At 35.2% G+C, this 18,700-nt stretch overlaps 3 protein-coding genes and 1 pseudogene across 6 annotated transcripts; all 4 read left to right on the top strand.

Moving 5' to 3' along the window:
* LOC106366855 lies at window positions 1-1,646 on the top strand. Its single transcript, XM_013806524.3, has 2 exons — window positions 1-305; window positions 402-1,646. Exons 1-2 carry the CDS (start codon window positions 77-79, stop codon window positions 1,448-1,450), a joined length of 1,278 nt encoding a protein of 425 aa, XP_013661978.2. The 5' UTR covers window positions 1-76; the 3' UTR covers window positions 1,451-1,646.
* Window positions 1,647-8,620: 6,974 nt separating this feature from the next.
* Window positions 8,621-12,379, top strand: LOC106364455 (4-coumarate--CoA ligase-like 7). Its single transcript, XM_048740763.1, has 6 exons — window positions 8,621-10,668; window positions 11,148-11,337; window positions 11,480-11,625; window positions 11,715-11,782; window positions 11,863-11,965; window positions 12,074-12,379. The coding sequence occupies exons 1-6, from the start codon at window positions 9,670-9,672 to the stop codon at window positions 12,185-12,187; spliced, it is 1,620 nt and encodes a 539-aa protein (XP_048596720.1). The 5' UTR covers window positions 8,621-9,669; the 3' UTR covers window positions 12,188-12,379.
* A 223-nt stretch (window positions 12,380-12,602) lies between these two features.
* LOC125578090 lies at window positions 12,603-13,436 on the top strand (annotated as a pseudogene).
* Window positions 13,437-14,421: 985 nt separating this feature from the next.
* On the top strand, window positions 14,422-16,899 carry LOC106366854 (4-coumarate--CoA ligase-like 7). 4 transcript variants are annotated; one of them, XM_048740759.1, is made up of 5 exons: window positions 14,422-15,502; window positions 15,809-16,007; window positions 16,131-16,359; window positions 16,434-16,536; window positions 16,611-16,899. In XM_048740759.1, the coding sequence occupies exons 1-5, from the start codon at window positions 14,495-14,497 to the stop codon at window positions 16,722-16,724; spliced, it is 1,653 nt and encodes a 550-aa protein (XP_048596716.1). In that variant the 5' UTR covers window positions 14,422-14,494; the 3' UTR covers window positions 16,725-16,899. The 4 variants fall into 4 exon arrangements, with proteins under 4 accessions (XP_048596716.1, XP_048596717.1, XP_048596718.1 ...); XM_048740760.1 differs by having other exon boundaries at window positions 14,423-15,502; window positions 15,818-16,007; XM_048740761.1 differs by having other exon boundaries at window positions 14,423-15,502; window positions 16,146-16,359.
* Window positions 16,900-18,700: the final 1,801 nt, after the last annotated feature.

The following is an 18,700-nucleotide window of genomic DNA, read 5'->3' as shown; positions in this document are numbered from 1 at the left end:
ATTGTACGAATCCAAAATAAAGTCTCAAAACTAACAAAATCCCCGGCGACAAAGAGAACAAAGAGAGAGCAGAAAAATGGCTTCGGTCCTTCCGCCGGAGATGGACAACGACTCAATGGCGTCATCGCCGAGATCGGAGTACGATAACCAGCCACGTGTACGGTTCATGTGCACTTTTGGAGGAAGGATCTTGCCTCGTCCGCCGGATAACCAGCTCTGTTACGTCGGGGGTGACAATCGTATGGTCGCCGTTCATCGTCACACTACTTTCACCTCTCTCCTCACTAAACTTGCTAAACTCTCCGGTAAGCAAATGGTTCGTTCGCGATTAAATCGGAACCGGTTCAGATTGATTTTCGAAACCGGTTAAGGATTTTGAGTTTTTCGGTTTAAAATTTTAGGTAAAGGCAACATGAGCGTGAAGTACCAGCTACCAAACGAGGATCTTGACGCGTTGATCTCCGTATCAACGGACGAGGATGTAGAGAACATGATGGAAGAATACGACCGCGTCGCACTGAACCAAAACCCACGCTCCTCTCGTCTCCGTCTCTTCCTCTTCGCCAAAACCATCGCCGGAGAAGAAGACGAGAACGATAGTCGAGCAAGCAGCATCAGCTCTCTCCTCGATAGCTCCGTCAATCGAGAGCAATGGTTCCTCGACGCTCTCAATCACGGCTCCTCCGCCGCATCGAACGGTGGTTCCGCCAAAGGTTTCGAGCGCGTCAGGTCTGAAGTATCCTCGATCGTCTCCGAAGTTCCTGATTACCTCTTCGGGTTGGATCATTTCGACGAGACTGCTCCGCCGCACGATCGTGATCCGAGAGCTAAGATCCGACGAGAAGTCTCGACGCTTTCGGATCCTGGTTCGCCTCGTCGTGATGTTCCTTCGCCGTATGGTTCAACCTCTTCGGCTCCTGTGATCACGTCATCTACACCGGAACTTCCACCGGTTAAAGTTAAACCGGAAAGTCCTGAAACGGTTTTGACTCCAAAAGCCGATCCTCAACCGGAGCAAGTAATTCAACAGAGTAATATTCCGGTTAACTCGCAATGGCAATACGCCGCCCCTGGCCCACAGTTTCATTACCAGTCACCGGTTTATATGGTTCAACAGGGTAATCATATGGTTCAACCGGGTAATCATTTGGTTCAACCGGTTCTAATGCAGGGTCAGTATCTTCCACAATACCAGCATGTACCGATGGTATACCATCACCAACCTCATCAGATTCCTGGTCCTGGTCTGGGTCAAGCATATGGTGAAACGGGTACGCCGGTTATGACGGCAACTGATGGAGTTAACCGGACGGCTTATTATGGTATGAAAACACCCGGTCCGGTGCAGATGTACTATCATCACCCAGGTATGGTTGTTCCTGGTGTAGAAGAACAGTACAGAACCAAAACAGATACGGGTCCGGGTCCGGGTCCGGGTCAGGCTTCTTAGCTGGTTTAAGAGAAATGTGAAAGTCATCTTCGTCGTTGGAGGCGTGTCTGCGTGAACTGTGTAATACATTTTTCTATTTTATTTAAATATTTTTGTTTATGTCAATTTTGTATCACAAGCTACGATGAACAATGAACCCCACTATCAACAGTGTTATTTATAAATAATGAAAGTACATCTGTGATTTGCTACACAAGTTACCGTTTTTACTCTTTCAATTAGTTATTAGCTTTTTGAGATGGAGAAACCCACGCTTTAGAAAAGCCATAAGTTTTACCTGCAATTTAAGATAATATTCGGATCTGATCGGTGACCATTTAGAAAACAAAATGAACGCATAAAAAAAAATATTCGGGAATAAAATAGCAGGAATGAAAAGGAATGGTTGTTCCTTATCAATTTTAACAATGAATAATTTTGTTTTTTAATTCTCTACAAAAAAAAAGAAATGAAAGGGAATCAGAGAAAATTATTATTCCTTGTGAATGGTGATTTTTTTTAGGAACGTTAGGAAATACATTATTCTTCGCCGTTCCCTGGTCACCATTCATACCCTTCGTCTGGTATTTATAAACCAAGTGATATTAGCCTAGTAGTAAAGGATTCCAGCTGTAGCTTCCGCCATAGTTTTGATTGCTCTTGATCACCCATACACTGCTTAAGTAGAAAGAAAACCCGGATTTGTATGGGGTTTTTGATGATTAGTATTTCGGTCTAGAAAGTTTTTGGGATCACACAAGAGTTATAAAAAAAAAATATTCTAATTTAATATTTTAGAAATTTATCTAATTTACATAACTAAATAAATTAAATTAGAAATCTCTAAAAAAAGTTTTTTAATCATATTTTTAAAAATAAAAAATGTTATTTAGAAAATAAATTACAGAATGATTGAATACACCAAAGAAATATTGACAAAACAATTCTTAATTTTCAAATTAATCTAAAGAGCCTCAGTTCACAAACACTTTCACAAAAATATCTCATTTGACGAACTCCAAAAAATAGTGAAAGACTCTCATGCTACTTGTCATCTTATTTATAGAGTTCTTTCTTGGGATTTTTGCCAAAACTAACCCACAACTTGATTTTAATTCCAAACCTATACCCAAACTTGAATCAAATGCAAAACTAACCTAAAAGCCTAGTAAAATTACAGCTCAGCCCCTTGTGACCAAACAAAAAAAACAGAAGCCATTTTTACGAATATAGCCCCAGTAAATCGTCTGAGTCGTCTGAGATGTTGGAAGTCGTCTGAGATGTTGGAAGTCGTCTGGACGACTGAAGTGTAAGTCGTCTGGTACCAGTTTATTTTAAAAATAATTTATAAATCTTGTAAAAAAATATTTTGATGCGTAAAAAATAAAAATCAAGTAATTATAAACAGTTTTAACTGATATAAATTAAGATATGATAAAATTGATTTGTTTTGAAGATATATGAGTGGAAATAGTGAATCATGAAATACTTTGGTTTAGGAGTTTGGCAAACATATGTTGTAGTATTGTATGTATTGTTAGGGTTAGATTTTGGAAAACTAAAATGTTTTTTTCAAAAATTAGTTTTCACCTATATGTGTTTATTTCTGTGTATAGTAAACACTTTTCAAGTTTGATTTGGTTTTATGAAGTGTTTAATTAGATAATTAAGTTTAGGGGTTATGTTTAGGGTGTGGATGACTTATATTTCAGTCGTCTGTTGAATAATTTACCTGGACGACGTATATTTCAGTCGTCCAGACGACTTACTTGTAAGTCGTCTGGAAAGTCTTCTATTTTAGTTTCCCGCTAAAAATATTTAATTTCCCGCTAAAAATATTAAACTCTTCTGGACGATTTACATGTAAGTCGTCTGTTTTAATTTCTTCACCAGACGACTGAAATGTAAGTCGTCCAGGAAGTCGTCTGAGTCAAAAATATTTAATCTAATTGGATTTTTTGTCTCCCTATATAAAGAAAAATTTACACATTCTCTCTCCTCCTCTCAAATGGCTGCAACAAAAATGTAATGTTCATCATTCTAAAACTCTCCAACCTCTCTCTAATCTCTTTGACTTGAAAACACCAAACTTTATATGAATTTTTCAGTTTTGTCTCATGTATTTCTTACTAATCTATCTCTTTTGCAGGTTTTTAATCAAATGGTACTCATCTTCCACTAATTTAGAGGTAGATCTATTAATTTTAGATATGTATTTTTGTGTGTTCTATAAATGTAGATTTATCTAATCTTCCACTCATTTTTTCTATTTTTAAGTCATTTGAACGTTTTTGAATATGCAGGTTTTTCAGATCTGGATTTGATGTGCAGGTTTTTCAGATCTGGAAGACTTCTGGGACGACTTACCTGTAAGTCGTCTGGAAGTCGTCTGGACTTCTTGGAAGTCTTCTGACAAAGTCGTCTGGACTTCCAGGAAGTCGTCTGGACTTCCTGGAAGTCGTCTGGACTTTCAGGAAGTCGTCTGGACTTCCAGGAAGTCGTCTGGACTTCCAGGAAGTCGTCTGGACTTCCAGGAAGTCGTCTGGACTTCCAGGAAGTCGTCTGGACTTCCAGGAAGTCGTCTGGATTTTTCTGAGCGTTTTGGTAAGTTCTTATGTCTGATTTTTCTTCATTTGGTAACTTCTTGTTGTATAAAGTTCTTACTTTTTTCCCAAACTAAAACTCTCCAAACCCACTCTAATCTCTTTGACTTGAAAACACCAAACTTTATATGAATTTTTCAATTTTGTCTCATGTCTTTGTTACTAATCTATTTTTTTTTTGCAGGTTTTTAATTATTTGGTACTCATCTTCCACTAATTTAAAGGTAGATCTATTATTTTTAGATATGTATTTTTGTGTGTTCTGTAAAGGTAGATTTATCTAATCTTCCACTCATTTTTTCTGTTTTTAAGCCATTTGAACGTTTTTGAATATGCAGGTTTTTCAGATCTGGATTTAATATGCAGGTTTTTCAGATCTGGAAAACTTCTGGGACGACTTACTTGTTAGTCGTCTGGAAGTCATCTGGAAGTCGTCTGGAAGTCGTCTGGACTTCCTAAAATTCGTCTGGACTTCCTGTAAAGTCGTCTGGAAGTCGTCTGAACTTCCTAAAAGTCTTCTGGCAAAGTCGTCTGAACTTCCTGGAAGTCGTCTGAACTTCCTGGAAGTCGTCTGGACTTCTTAAAAGTTGTCTGGTCTTGTCTACTCAAGTGGAATCCAAGCTTGTCTTTGTAGATGAATGATCTATAATAGTTTTGTTTGTGATCTGTTTTATGAATTGCATGTATACTCTTTTAGTTGTGAATTTTTTGTAAAATCAGTAATAATGTTTTCCAAGATGTATTAAATGTGCTAACAATGTGTTTACACATTTACAAATCAATGAAATAATAGACTTCAGTAGCATTTTTCTTATCTTTGGATCTCTCATATGCAATAATAAACTCCAATGGCCTTTTTCTCATCTTAATAAACAAGAATGTTGGTAAGAGATGGAAACAAACAATAGTAACTAGTCAAAGCATATCATATTTTTTATAAGTTTGCATTGAAAAACTTAGTCAAATTTAGTAAAACTAAGGGAGAGAACATATTTTGTAAATATGAGTTTTACATATCTTGAAGTTACTTATCACTCTTAAAAATACAAGTTATTCAAAAACTAACGTAGAAGACTTAAAAACTAGTGGAGAAGACGCGGACGACTTCAATCTAAGTTGTCTAGACGACTAAACTATATGTCGTCTGGTCAACGCAGAGGTTTTTTTTGCAATTGACTTTGAAATCTGTTATTTCGGACGACTGAAAGTTAAGTCGTCTACTATTGTTTGGTTAAAAAAAAAACTCCAAAAAAGCTAGACGACTTACATTTCAGTCGTCAGAGGTTAGTTTTGCATTTGAGTGGATTATTTTAGAAGTTTGACTTTTTGGACGACTTACATTTCAGTCGTCTAGTGAAAATTAAAATAATAATATTTTTTTAAAAGTAGACGACTTACAGTTAAGTCGTCATAGGTTAGTTTTGCAATTGAAAAAAAAAACTTCAAGATTTAATTATACACAGACGACTTATAATTCAGTCGTCCACCAGACGACTTAATTGTAAGTCGTCCAGGATTTTTTCTGAGATTCTGGTCAAACCTCGTAAATCCTGGACGACTTACATTTCAGTCGTCTCGTGGACGACTGAATTATAAGTCGTCTGTATATAATTAAATCTTGAAGTTTTTTTTTTCAATTGCAAAACTAACCTATGACTACTTAATTGTAAGTCGTTTACTTTAAAAAAATATTATTATTTTAATTTTCGCCAGACGACTGAAATGTAAGTCGTCTGGGGAAGTCAAACTTCTGAAATTATCCAGTCAAATACAAAACTAACCTATGACGACTGAAATGTAAGTCGTCTAGGTTCTTTGGAATTTTTTTTGAAACCAAACAATAGTAGACGACTTAACTTTCAGTCGTCTCAGGTTACAGATTTCAAAGTCAATTGCAAAAATAACCTCTGCGTTGACCAGACGACTTCCAGGTAAGTCGTCTACAGCCAGACGACTGAAAGGTAAGTCGTCTACAGCCAGACGACTTCCCAAGTAAGTCGTCTGACGAACAGATCTGGAAAAAAACTCGATGTCATACCTTAAATTAGTGAGATAAGTTCCTTAGCATACATAAGGCTTCTCCAAGCACACAGAATCACAAACAGAAGTCACCCACCCATAATCGTTAGCTTCTATGACTCTATGAACCATAAAAATTTTAGAATCAAAATCTTGAGTTTTTTTAGCTCATTGTGGAGAGAAAGTGAGAGATATGTTGTGTTTAGTTCACAAGAATGGAAAAAGAAGAAGGGTAAATCGATTTTAGGAGCATTAAGAGCTTCAAATTGGTTGTTCATGGTGGTTGTGGTATTGATGACAATGGCAATCTTGTAATTACTTGAAGATGATGAGGGTGAGAGAGTAAAAATGTCATTTTCGAAAAAAAAAATAAAAAAAAAAAGTTGATGGCATTTTCGTAAATTATATGAACTTGTGGGGGTGAATAGGGCAAAACCAATTTTCAAAAAAAAGGAGGTTAGTTTTGTGTTTGACTTTAAGTTATAGGTCAATTTTGCAAAAATCCCTTCTTTCTTTTCCACCGTCAAATTTTAATTACATTATCAAACTCTTTTAAATGCTAATATTTTCATGTTGAAATTTTTACTTTAAGTAATTCACTGATTTTAATTCTCTTAACCCTTAAAATCCTTTAAATTTCTCTCTTCGGAGGAGATGGAAAAAAGATTTTCAAGGATTTAACCAAAGTAAAAATGCAGCTCACAATCAATAAGGCGAGACGGGTCAGCTCAGATTCAACAGCATGCCCTACATTTCATGATCATTCACACAATTGTAGATTTCAATGTTTTCTTCTCTAACTGTAATGTGTTAAGTAATATTATGTTAAGTTTGTTAGAGTCGTAACAGGTTTTAGTTTGTTTAGGCATTTTGAGTTCACATCATTCTGGTGCAAATCGTGAATGTAGGAGCTAACTTTCATTTTTGGTATCCGAACAAACTGATCCTAGAAAAGAAAATATGAGTGACACAAAAACTCACAAACATCATTATCATTAAAGTGAACTGATCCAAAATCTTAATGGAGCATGGTGGCTGAAGGCTACACTGAATCCGCAGAAAGAGTTGAAATAGCTGCTATCTAATAAAAAATATCATGATGAGAGATCATTAAGGTGAAACACTACCAATTTCAACTAATTTGATTGTCTTGGATCGCATAACATCTAAGTTACTTGAGTTTAAATAAAGAAAAGCTTCTCAACACTTTCATTAATACCACTCTGTTAGCATAATAAATCAATTAGTCAAAATTTTGATAATTATTCTGTCTTCCATCGCATTAAATTAAAAAACTATTCTCATTCGATCTCTATTCCGCTTTTTTTTTGGGGACTAATTGTGTTTATTTTGTTTGATCCATTTATTGAACACGGCACAGTCTGATATCATTTTACTATACAAATCTTAACCATGTTAAAGTCATACTTACATAATAATTATATACTAGATTTTGACCCGCGCTTTCAAATCGCGGATTTATTTTTGCTTTTTTTTTTTAATTGACAAATCTTTAATAAATATCACATTATCATATATTTGTGTTTTATTTTATAAAAGACTTAAAAATTTTATCTTTATTTATCGTATTTCATTTTAAATGACTAGTTATGTTTAAAAAAATTAAACTTTATTTTTTAATGAATTAAGTTAGTATAACTCTGATAAATTAATTTTATTATGTGGTTAATATTTTAATTAAAAAATTATATACTTTTAGTAAAGATTTATACTTTTCAATAAAAAAAGTCAATTATTTTTATGAATGTTTAAATTATATTAAGAAAATAAAAAAAATAATAATTAAGAATAGTTGAAAAAAATTATTTGAACTTAGACTCAATGGCCCAAAGGAAAATAAAAAGTGATAAATGAATCTGATTTTTTAATAGGCTCAAATGGCCCAAGAGAGATTTGATGTGGGCTGGGTCCAAAAATAATGACCCAATATAGATGTGTTATTAATATTACTTAATTGCCCTTAATGAAACATGCAATGTTAGTAAAGAAAAGGGCAGGCTAAGGTAATTATGACAATAGGAAAGCGCGGGTTTATTTCTGCTTTTTTTTTCAATTGACAAATATTTAATAAATATCACATTATCATATATTTGTGTTTTATTTTATAAAAGACTTAAAAAAATTATCTTTATTTATCGTATTTCATTTTAAATGACTATTTATGTTTAAAAAAATTAAACTTTATTATTTTAATGAATTAAGTTAGTATAACTCTGATAAATTAATTTTATTATGTGGTTACTATTTTAATTAAAAAATTATATATATTTAGTAAAGATTTATACTTTTCAATAAAAAAATTCAATTATTTTTATGAATGCTTAAATTATATTAAGAAAATAAAAAAAAAATAATTAAGAATAGTTGAAAAAAATTATTTGAACTTAGACTCAATGGCCCAAAGGAAAATAAAAAGTGAGAAATGAATCTGATTTTTTAATAGGCTCAAATGGCCCAAGAGAGATTTGATGTAGGCTGGATCCAAAAATAATGATCCAATATAGATGTGTTATTAATATTACTTAATTGCCTTTAATGAAACATGCAATGTTAGTAAAAAAAGGGGCAGACTAAGGTAATTATGACAATATGATCCTGCTTTAATAGTATAGATGGGTGTATTATGCAAAATGAAGAGAAAAATTAGAAGCTCAACCCAACCGTATGCATTTCATTGGTCATGAAATATGAAATGGTCTTTTTTACATATTTCTAGTTAACATATGAAAATTAGTAATGGTTGACAAATAAAGAAATAAAAGAAAGACTATCATTCATCAGTCGTGAGAATAACATTATTATGACTGATTACGAAACAAATACTAGAGAGGAAAAGTCTTTTTCTTTTCTTTTTTTGGACAACCGGAAAAGTCTTTTCTTTATATTTTGATTTTTTTTTTTTTGTAAACTAGTATATTATGATTTCTCAACGTAAACGTCGTTTATCTTGGAAGGGCCTTTTCCACAAACTTTGTTTATTTTGTTTGATCCATTTATTTAACACCCCACGATCTGCTATTCTTTCACTATGCACAATTCTAACCATGTTAAAGTCAAACTTTCATGATAATTACGTACATGTTAGCAGTATATACAATCTGCAAAAAGAAGAGAAGAAGCAAAAAGATCACCCAACTATCTCCATTATACCAATGGAGGTGCATTCTAGTGTTTTACTATTATTTGGAGTCGGTTCTGTTATGCTTTTAGTTTAATTTTCGTTGGGAAAGCAGGTTTACACCATTTCTCGGTATCACCAAATGTTGCGCCCGATTTGGAGAGTTTAGTCGGGTAAAAACCCCGGATCACCTCCCAGTTATTAAAAAATACTGGTGGGTACTCGAGATATTCATTTTACTAAGAATTTAATAACCGTTGACAAATGAAGAAATAAAAGAAAGACTAAAGCTATCAATCATGAGAAAATGATTATGACTGATTCTAAAACAAATATTAAAAATACTAACGTAACATGTTAGACATTCGTTTCTCAAAAAAAAAACATGTTAGACGTTCGACTTCTACGTCGAGAAATCACAATATAAAGGAAAGACTTTCCATCTAATCTTCCTCATTCCTCTTCGATCTGAAAAAAAAATGGAGAACTCCGGCTATGGCAGAGACGGCATTTACCGCTCACTTCGTCCTACCCTCGTCCTTCCCGAAGATCCCAACACATCGTTAGTCTCTTTCCTGTTCGCTAACACCTCTTCTTGCCCTTCAAAGCCAGCTCTCGTTGACTCCGACACCGGCGACTCCTTGTCCTTCTCTCAGCTCAAGTCCGCCGTCTCTAGACTCGCACACGGGTTTCTCCGTCTAGGCATCCGCAAAAACGACGTCGTGATGATCTTCGCACCAAACTCTCACCAGTTCCCTCTCTGTTTCCTCGCCGTAACAGCCATCGGCGGCGTTTTCACCACCGTGAATCCTTCTTACACTGTCAACGAGGTTTCGAAGCAGGTCAAGGACTGTAACCCGAAGATCATCATCTCCGTTCAAGAACTGCTCGACAAGGTCAACACTTTTGATCTCCCCATTGTCCTACTCGGACAGAGTGATCTTGACTCGAGTTCCAAGATCCTCACTTTGAACAACGTGATGGATCTGTCCGAGCCAGTTTCGGATCTCCCTTGCGTGGTCGTCAAGCAATCCGACACAGCTGCACTGTTGTACTCCTCTGGAACTACGGGAATGAGCAAAGGCGTGGAACTGACTCATGGGAACTTCATAGCAACGGCTCTGATGGTGACGATGGACCAAGATCTTATGGGGGAGTACCACGGCGTGTTCTTGTGTTTTCTTCCCATGTTCCATGTGTTTGGGTTGAGTGTGGTTACTTATGCACAGCTTCAGAGAGGGAATGCTGTGGTCTCAATGGCGAAATTTGATCTCGAGAGGCTTCTTAAGAACATTGAGAAGTATAGAGTCACTCAGCTTTGGGTTGTTCCTCCTGTGTTCCTTGCTCTCGCCAAGCAAAGTGTTGTGAAGAAGTATGATCTTTCTTCGCTTAAGTACATTGGATCAGGTGCTGCTCCTCTTGGGAAAGATTCGATGGAGGAGTGTGCAAGAAACATCCCTAATGTTGTGCTTATGCAGGTAAAAAAACTTACTCTCTCTCTGTTGAGAAAATCCGCAAATTTCTGTTGAGAAAATCTGCGAAATAAATTCGAAGAAAGCAAAAAAAAAAAGACTAGATACCAAAAATTGATTGAAAATATCCATTGTAGGGTTGTTTATTGATTGTGTGAATGAATAAATCTCAGCCTGTAAGATTCTTATTTGTACTTGTCGAGACCCGGCAATCTATTTTCATTTAGAAATTCTATATTTTCTACTTGATCGGGTTTTCTTAATCTTTTTTTTACTGATGCATTGAGATTTTCATGTCTTGAATCTAATAACACTTTCATATAAGTTCTGAGTTTCAAATAGACTAAGGTTAGATGTTTAGCTAACCCAATGATGTTTTGCACGTAGAGAACCAAGCCAAAATGTATAACTGAAGATAACATAGTGAATTTCTCTGGGATGATTATTTGAATTATTGACAAAGAAATGTTTTGTGATTACTTTAGGGTTACGCAATGACTGAAACGTGTGGAATAGTCTCTATGGAAGACCCTAGACGCGGAAAAAGGAACTCTGGTTCAGCTGGGATGCTTGCTTCAGGTATTGAAGCTCAGGTGGTCAGTGTAGAATCTGGAAAGCCTCAACCTCCAAATCAACAAGGCGAGATATGGGTTCGAGGCCCTAACATGATGAAAGGTTTGAAAACATTTCATACATACGCACACACACACATATATATATATATATATATATATATATATATATATATATATATATATATATATATATATATATATCCGTACATTTGAAAATCATGTAAAGCCAAATTACGTTTCAGGTTATCTCAACAACCCTGAGGCTACTAAAGAAACTATAGATGAGAATGGTTGGGTACATACCGGAGATCTTGGATACTTCAACGAGGATGGTAACCTCTTCATTGTTGAACGACTCAAAGAACTTATCAAATGCAACGGCTTCCAGGTTTTACTTTCATTTCCCAACCCTCTCTTCTAAGATTTCTTCTCACTTATGAATTTTTAACGAATGGTTTGATATGTATATATATCTAGGTTGCACCAGCTGAGCTAGAAGGTCTTCTTGTATCACATCCTGAATTACTAGACGCTATCGTTATCCCGTGAGTCATTGATTACAGTTCAATACCAAGTTTGTTCAGTTTACTAAACATGTTTATATATGTATATGTTAACGTTGAAGGTTCCCTGATGTGTATGCTGGCGAAGTTCCAATTGCATTTGTTGTACGGTCACCGAATACCTCGATAACAGAGGAAGATATTCAAAAGTTCATAGCCAAACAGGTTTAATAACTTAAGACTCAAGTCTTTAGAAATCAATTTTGTATCCATGTGTTTGTTTCTTTCTTCTCCAAAGCTAAAAATCAACTCTCTTTGTTTGCTTGCATTAAGGTTGCTCCTTATAAAAGACTACGAAGAGTGAGCTTCGTTAGCAGTGTTCCAAAATCTCTTGCTGGTAAACTCTTGAGAAGAGAACTTCGGGAGCAAGTACGATCCAAGATGTGAAGAAGAATCTTCTGTTACCGAAGAACACATATCAGAATCGCTGCCTTGTCTTCCCCTTTTCTCTACTATTTCAAATTAAACACACAACTCACTAAAAAGTGAAATAATAATCCAAGACTCAATGCATACATTTTGTCTTTTCCATATCACTTATTTCCAGTTATTTCATTGTCGACTCTTGTTTATTAATAAAACCACTTTGATGTTAAATTTCTTAAAGTTAGCCCATGATAAAAGGTATAACTGTAGATTAGGATGTCCATTCGGATTCAGCTCAGGATTTGTTTAAAAAAAAAATTGATACAGCATTCATAAGTTTTATTTTATTATTTTATTATAACATTGTGAATTTCTCTGGGATGATTATTTGAATTATTGACAAAGAGATGTTTTGGGTCTTCATATAGACTACGCAATGACTGAAACGTGTGGAATAGTCTATATGAAGACCCAAGACGCGGGAAAAGAAACTCTGGTTCAGCTGGGACGCTTGCTTCAGGTATCGAAGCTCAGGTGGTCAGTGTCAAATCTGGACAACCTCAACCTCCGAATCAACAAGGCGAGATATGGGTTCGAGGCCCTATCATGATGAACGGTGTGAAAACATTTATTATTTTGAAACTTAAGGTGTGAAAACATTTCATAACTATATTTATCCTTGCATTAGAAAATCATGTAAACGAAATTAGGGGCAGGTTATCTCAATAACCCTGAGGCGACTAAAGAAACTATAGATCGAAATGGTTGGGTACATACCGGAGATCTTGGATACATTAACGAGGATGGTAATTAACCTTTTTATCGTTGAACGAATCAAAGAACTTATAAAATGCAACGGCTTCCAGGTTTCACTTTCATCTCCTAACGCTCTCTTTTTTAATTTTCTCACTTGTGGAATCATTAACGAATGGTTTGGTATGTATCTAGGTTGCACCAGCTGAGCTAGAAGGTCTTCTTGTATCCCATCCTGAATTACTAGACGCAATTGTTATCCCGTGAGTCACTGAATTCACTATTCAACACCAAGTTTTTTCACTGTCCCAAACATGTTTATATATGTATATGTTAACGCTGAAGGTTCCCTGATGTGTACGCTGGTGAAGTTCCAATTGCATTTGTTGCCCGGTCACCGAAGAGCTTGATAACAGAGGAAGATATTCAAAAGTTCATAGCCAAACAGGTAGACTCAACTGATGCTGGTAAACTCTTGAGAAGAGAACTTGTTCAGCAAGTTAGATCCAAGATGTGAAGAAGAAGAATCTTCTATTACCGAAGAACACATCAGAATTTCTGTGTTGTCTTCCTTTTTTCTCTACTGTTTCAAAATAAACACACAACTCACAGAAAGTGAAATAATAATACAAGACTCAATGCATACACTTTTTTTTTTCTTTGTTCATATCACTTATTCCAGTTATTTCATTGTCAACTTTTATCTGTTAATATTTAATAATACCAAGAAAACCTTTGATACATTAAAAATTTTAAAGTTAGCCATGAGAAAAGGTGTATAATCGTAGGCTAGAATGTGTATTCGGATATCCGTTCATGTTCAAATCAGATTTTGTAAAAGTTTCCAAGATAACATTGGCAAATTTTATTCCACTATGTTCTTTAATTTTTGAGTCAGGTATCGTTCGGTCATTTCTGATTTTGTTAAGACTGAATTTTATCTGATATCCAAAACCATTGGAGATTTCAAAAATTTATCCAAAAATATTCAAAAAATAACTACTTGAAAACTCCATTAAGAATCTACTAAAATTATCAAAATATTAGAAGTTAACCAAAAAATTGTGGTATAAAAAACGACTCAAACTATTTAATGTTTTACAATATCCATTTTACCCTATATTAGACAACCAAAAAAAAAGGTTTCGAATGGTAACCAATTTCCCGTTCCGTCCTGCAATTAACAATAACAAAAATCTCTATATATACCATATATTTATACATTTTTATAACTGTTAAAACCACACTGCAATTAAAACGCTTGTCCCATACCGCTCAACCTGCAAGTCACCATTCGGAGCCTAACTCTCACTAGTCTCAGCCCCAGTACAAAAGTTTATCCCAAAAGAAAAATATAGTGTAACGTGGTTGGCTTAAACATGAACTAGTTGCCAGTTTAGGACATAAACTACTTAAACAACATTTTGACCAATTCGGCGCTTACGTGGACGAGTCAGAATCATATTGACTTTTTGTTTTGTTATAATCTTCCAAACATCATCATCATCATCATCATCCTCTTTCATCAATCACAGACTCACCTTATCCTCTCTCTCTCTTAGATCTGAACAAGAAATGGAGAAATCCGGGTACGGCAGAGACGGCATATACCGATCACTCCGTCCTCCCCTCCTCCTCCCCAAAGACCCCAACACCTCCTTAGTCTCTTTCCTCTTCCGCAACTCCTCCTCCTCTTACCCTTCCAAACCCGCCATCATCGACTCCGACTCCGGCGTCTCCTTATCCTTCTCCGACCTCAAATCCTCCGTCGCTAGACTCGCCCGCGGGTTCCTCCGCCTGGGCATCCGCCAAAACGACGTCGTTCTAATCTTCGCCCCGAACTCGTACCAGTTCCCTCTCTGCTTCCTCGCCGTCTCCGCCATCGGCGCCGTTTTCACCACTGCGAATCCTCTCTACACCACCAACGAGGTCTCCAAGCAGATCAAGGACTCGAACCCGAAGCTCATCATCTCCGTCGAGCAGCTCTTCGATAAAGTCAAGGACTTTAACCTCCCCGTGGTTCTCCTCGGATCATCTAACGAGAGTCTTCAACCAAACTCAAAGATCCTCTCTTTCAAGAACGTGATGGAGCTCTCCGACCAAGTTTCAGATCTCCCCGTCGTTGAGATCAAGCAAACCGACACAGCTGCACTCTTGTATTCGTCGGGGACCACGGGGATAAGCAAAGGCGTTGAGCTGACTCACGGGAACTTAATTGCGGCGTCTCTGATGGTGACGATGGATCAGGATCTTATGGGAGAGTACCACGGCGTGTTCTTGTGTTTTCTTCCCATGTTCCACGTGTTTGGTCTTGCGGTGATTGCTTACTCGCAGCTTCAGAGAGGGAACGCTTTGGTCTCTATGGCGAGGTTCGAGCTTGAGTTGCTTCTTAAGAATATCGAGAAGTATAGAGTCACTCAGCTTTGGGTTGTTCCTCCTGTGTTTCTTGCTCTTGCTAAGCAGAGTGTTGTGAAAAAGTATGATCTTTCTTCGCTTAAGTACATTGGATCGGGAGCTGCTCCTCTCGGGAAGGATTTGATGGAGGAGTGCGGGAAAAACATTCATAATGTTGTCCTCATGCAGGTAAAATAAACTAGCTCTCTGTGTTTCTAATACACTTAGAAGTTAGCATTAGGCATGGAGGTTCGGTTAGTTCACTTTGGCCAAAAACTCGCCGTATGGAACCGAAAATTTTTGATTCAGTTTTTGGTTTGGTTTAAATTGGTTAAAATTTTCAAAAAAAATTGGTTAAGTTCGGTTTAGATTTTAGTTAATTTGGTTTGGTTCGGCAGGTTGGTTCGGTTAATAACCGCCAGGCCTAGTTAGCATAGTTCTTGAATCCCTTGTCATGGATGATTGTTTGAGTGATGCATAAGAGGTGTTTTGTGGTTTCTTCAGGGCTATGGAATGACTGAAACGTGTGGGATAGTCTCTGTGGAGGACCCGAGGCTCGGGAAAAGGAACTCTGGTTCAGCTGGAATGCTTGCTCCAGGTATTGAAGCTCAGATAGTGAGTGTGGAATCTGGAAAGCCTCAACCTCCTAACCAACAAGGGGAGATATGGGTTCGAGGCCCTAACATGATGAAAGGTTAGTGTTTTCAAGGCGGTAATTAAGCATTTTATAGGGGATTAGTGCCTAAGTGAGTGCCTTGGCACGCCTAAACCGATTTTTAGAACACAATTCTTTTGCTTGAAAATCTTGTGAACCAAGTTTTCTACTATTCAGGTTACTTCAATAACCCTCAGGCTACTAAAGAAACAATAGATAGAAAAGGTTGGGTACATACAGGAGATCTTGGTTACTTCAACGAAGATGGTAACCTTTTCGTTGTTGATAGACTCAAAGAGCTTATCAAATACAAAGGCTTCCAGGTTGCTCCAGCTGAACTAGAAGGTCTACTTGTATCTCATCCTGAGATACTAGATGCTGTCGTTATCCCGTGAGTCATTTATTCACATCTCAATAATCTTTTGCTCGAAAACATTTATTAACATGTGTGTATATACGTTGCAGGTTACCTGATGAAGAGGCAGGTGAAGTTCCAATAGCATTTGTTGTACGGTCACCAAATAGCTCAATAACAGAGGAAGATATTCAAAAGTTCATAGCCAAACAGGTTAAGACTCAAGTCTTTAGAATCAATTTGTATCCATGTGTTTGCTCTTAACCATTTTTGTTTGTTTTCATTAGGTTGCTCCTTACAAAAGATTAAGGAGAGTGAGCTTCATTAGCACCGTCCCAAAATCTGCTGCTGGTAAAATCTTGAGAAGGGAACTTGTTCAGCAAGTAAGATCCAAGATGTGAAGCATCTTTTATTACCAAGGAGGCGGAGATAGAGATCAGAATCATCTCTTTGTCGTCTTGTTCTTTTCACGTTTTTATGTACTATTTCAAATTAAACAGTAGCACAACTGCACAAAGTGAACAAAAATAGTTGAAGAACAAACGTCATATACATACACAATGTTCTTTCTCTCTACATTTAGCACTAAACAAGCACATGTTTATTTGTTCAAAAAAAAAAAACAAGCACATGTTTCTTCACAATAAACTCTCTTTATTATCATTGTTGATATGCTTTTATAAATCTTTTATGACACTGCTATAAATAGTATAGAATTTGTTTTATATGCAATGTGGTTTTCAGTTTAGTCACTTTAATTGTACTTTGACCCTTGTGTCCGTTAGTGTTAAGATTTTCAAATTTTGATATTTTTATTTATATATTGTGTTTTTCTTCTCCTAATGTCCGAAAATATAATTTCAACCTCCAAAAAAATTCTTTTTATAGCTGATCTAGTGAACCACGTCAAATCTATGAATTGTATACTTTTTTGTCTATTCATTCGTTTTTACACTATTTTCTCGCATATGTAATAACATAATTGTTATTATTGTTTTATTATTATTTTGTGAGAGCATGATTTATATTGTTGCGTATAGTGGAGGAAGAAAAATAGATAAGCAGGTGTGTTAGAGCATCTTTAGTCATGGGTTTCTCCCTTTTAGTTTTGGTTAATTTAAGAGGGTTTCTCTCTAACTAGTTATCGTTTATTAATTAAGAGTTGTTGTATCAACGAACATGTTTAAGCATTTCTTCATAAATAAACCAGATCCTCTCCTTTATAATAACTTTTGATTTTCTAAGGGTTTTTAGTAATTAAACCCCTCAACTAAAGATGAATCGTAAAAAAAATTCTCAACTAAAAATCCAGTGAAATAAACCCTCAACTTTAGTTCCGTTAACATATGTTACCCTCCGTCTAAAAAACCGTGACGGAGGGTAACAAATGTTAACGGTTTATAAGTTGAGGGTTTATTTCACTGGATTTTTAGTTGAGGGTTTTTTTTACGATTCATCTTTAGTTGAGGGGTTTTATCACTAAAGTCATTAAATATTATTAAATTATTTATTATCATTTATACATTGTTTTAAGATTTATAAGCCTTTAAAACTAATTTATAAATTTTAATACATTAATATATTTGTATATTAATTTATACATCTTAAATTAATAATTTTTAAAACTACTTACAACTTATTATAACTTTGAAATATTAAATTATTTGATATTTGGCAATAGTGATATAAAAAAATTTGTGTGTTTATATCGTCATTGTCAAATATGAAATAATTTATAGTTTCTAAGTTATATTAAGTCTTAAGTAGTGTCGAGATAATTCATCCATGAAGTCAATCTTTCTATTTAGAGTATGACGCACTTTTTCCTATTTTCATGATTTCTGTCATCCGATTCATATTTCTCCCCCTCCCAAATAATGCATGATTATTTTTATTCTCATTGATTTCTGAATAACTACATTATATTTTTATTTTCTTGATCAATAATATATTTGAAACATAAAGTAATACAATAAATCAAGAACAATATAGGAAAATAGGAAAGTATAAGCCTGATGACGAAAATAATGAAAATAAGAAAAAGTACGTCATACTCCAAATAGAAAGATTGACTTCATAGATGAATTATCCTCAACACTACTTAAGACTTAATATAACTTAGAAACTTTCAATTATTTGATATTTGAAAATGACGATATAAACACACAATTTTTTTTATATCACTATTGCCAAATATCAAATAATTTAATATTTTGAAGTTATAATAAGTTGTAAATCGTGTTGAAAATTATTAATTTAAGATGTATAAATTAATTTTATAATAGATTAATATATTAAAAATATAAATTAGTTTTAAAGGCTTACAAATCAATCTAAAACAATGTATAAATGGATAATAAATAACTTAAAAACCCTT

Source organism: Brassica napus, chromosome A9 (assembly GCF_020379485.1).
Source record: "Brassica napus cultivar Da-Ae chromosome A9, Da-Ae, whole genome shotgun sequence".
Lineage (NCBI taxonomy): Eukaryota > Viridiplantae > Streptophyta > Magnoliopsida > Brassicales > Brassicaceae > Brassica > Brassica napus.
The sequence above is the reverse complement of the archived record's forward strand: the minus strand, read 5'-3'. Positions and strand labels throughout refer to the sequence as shown.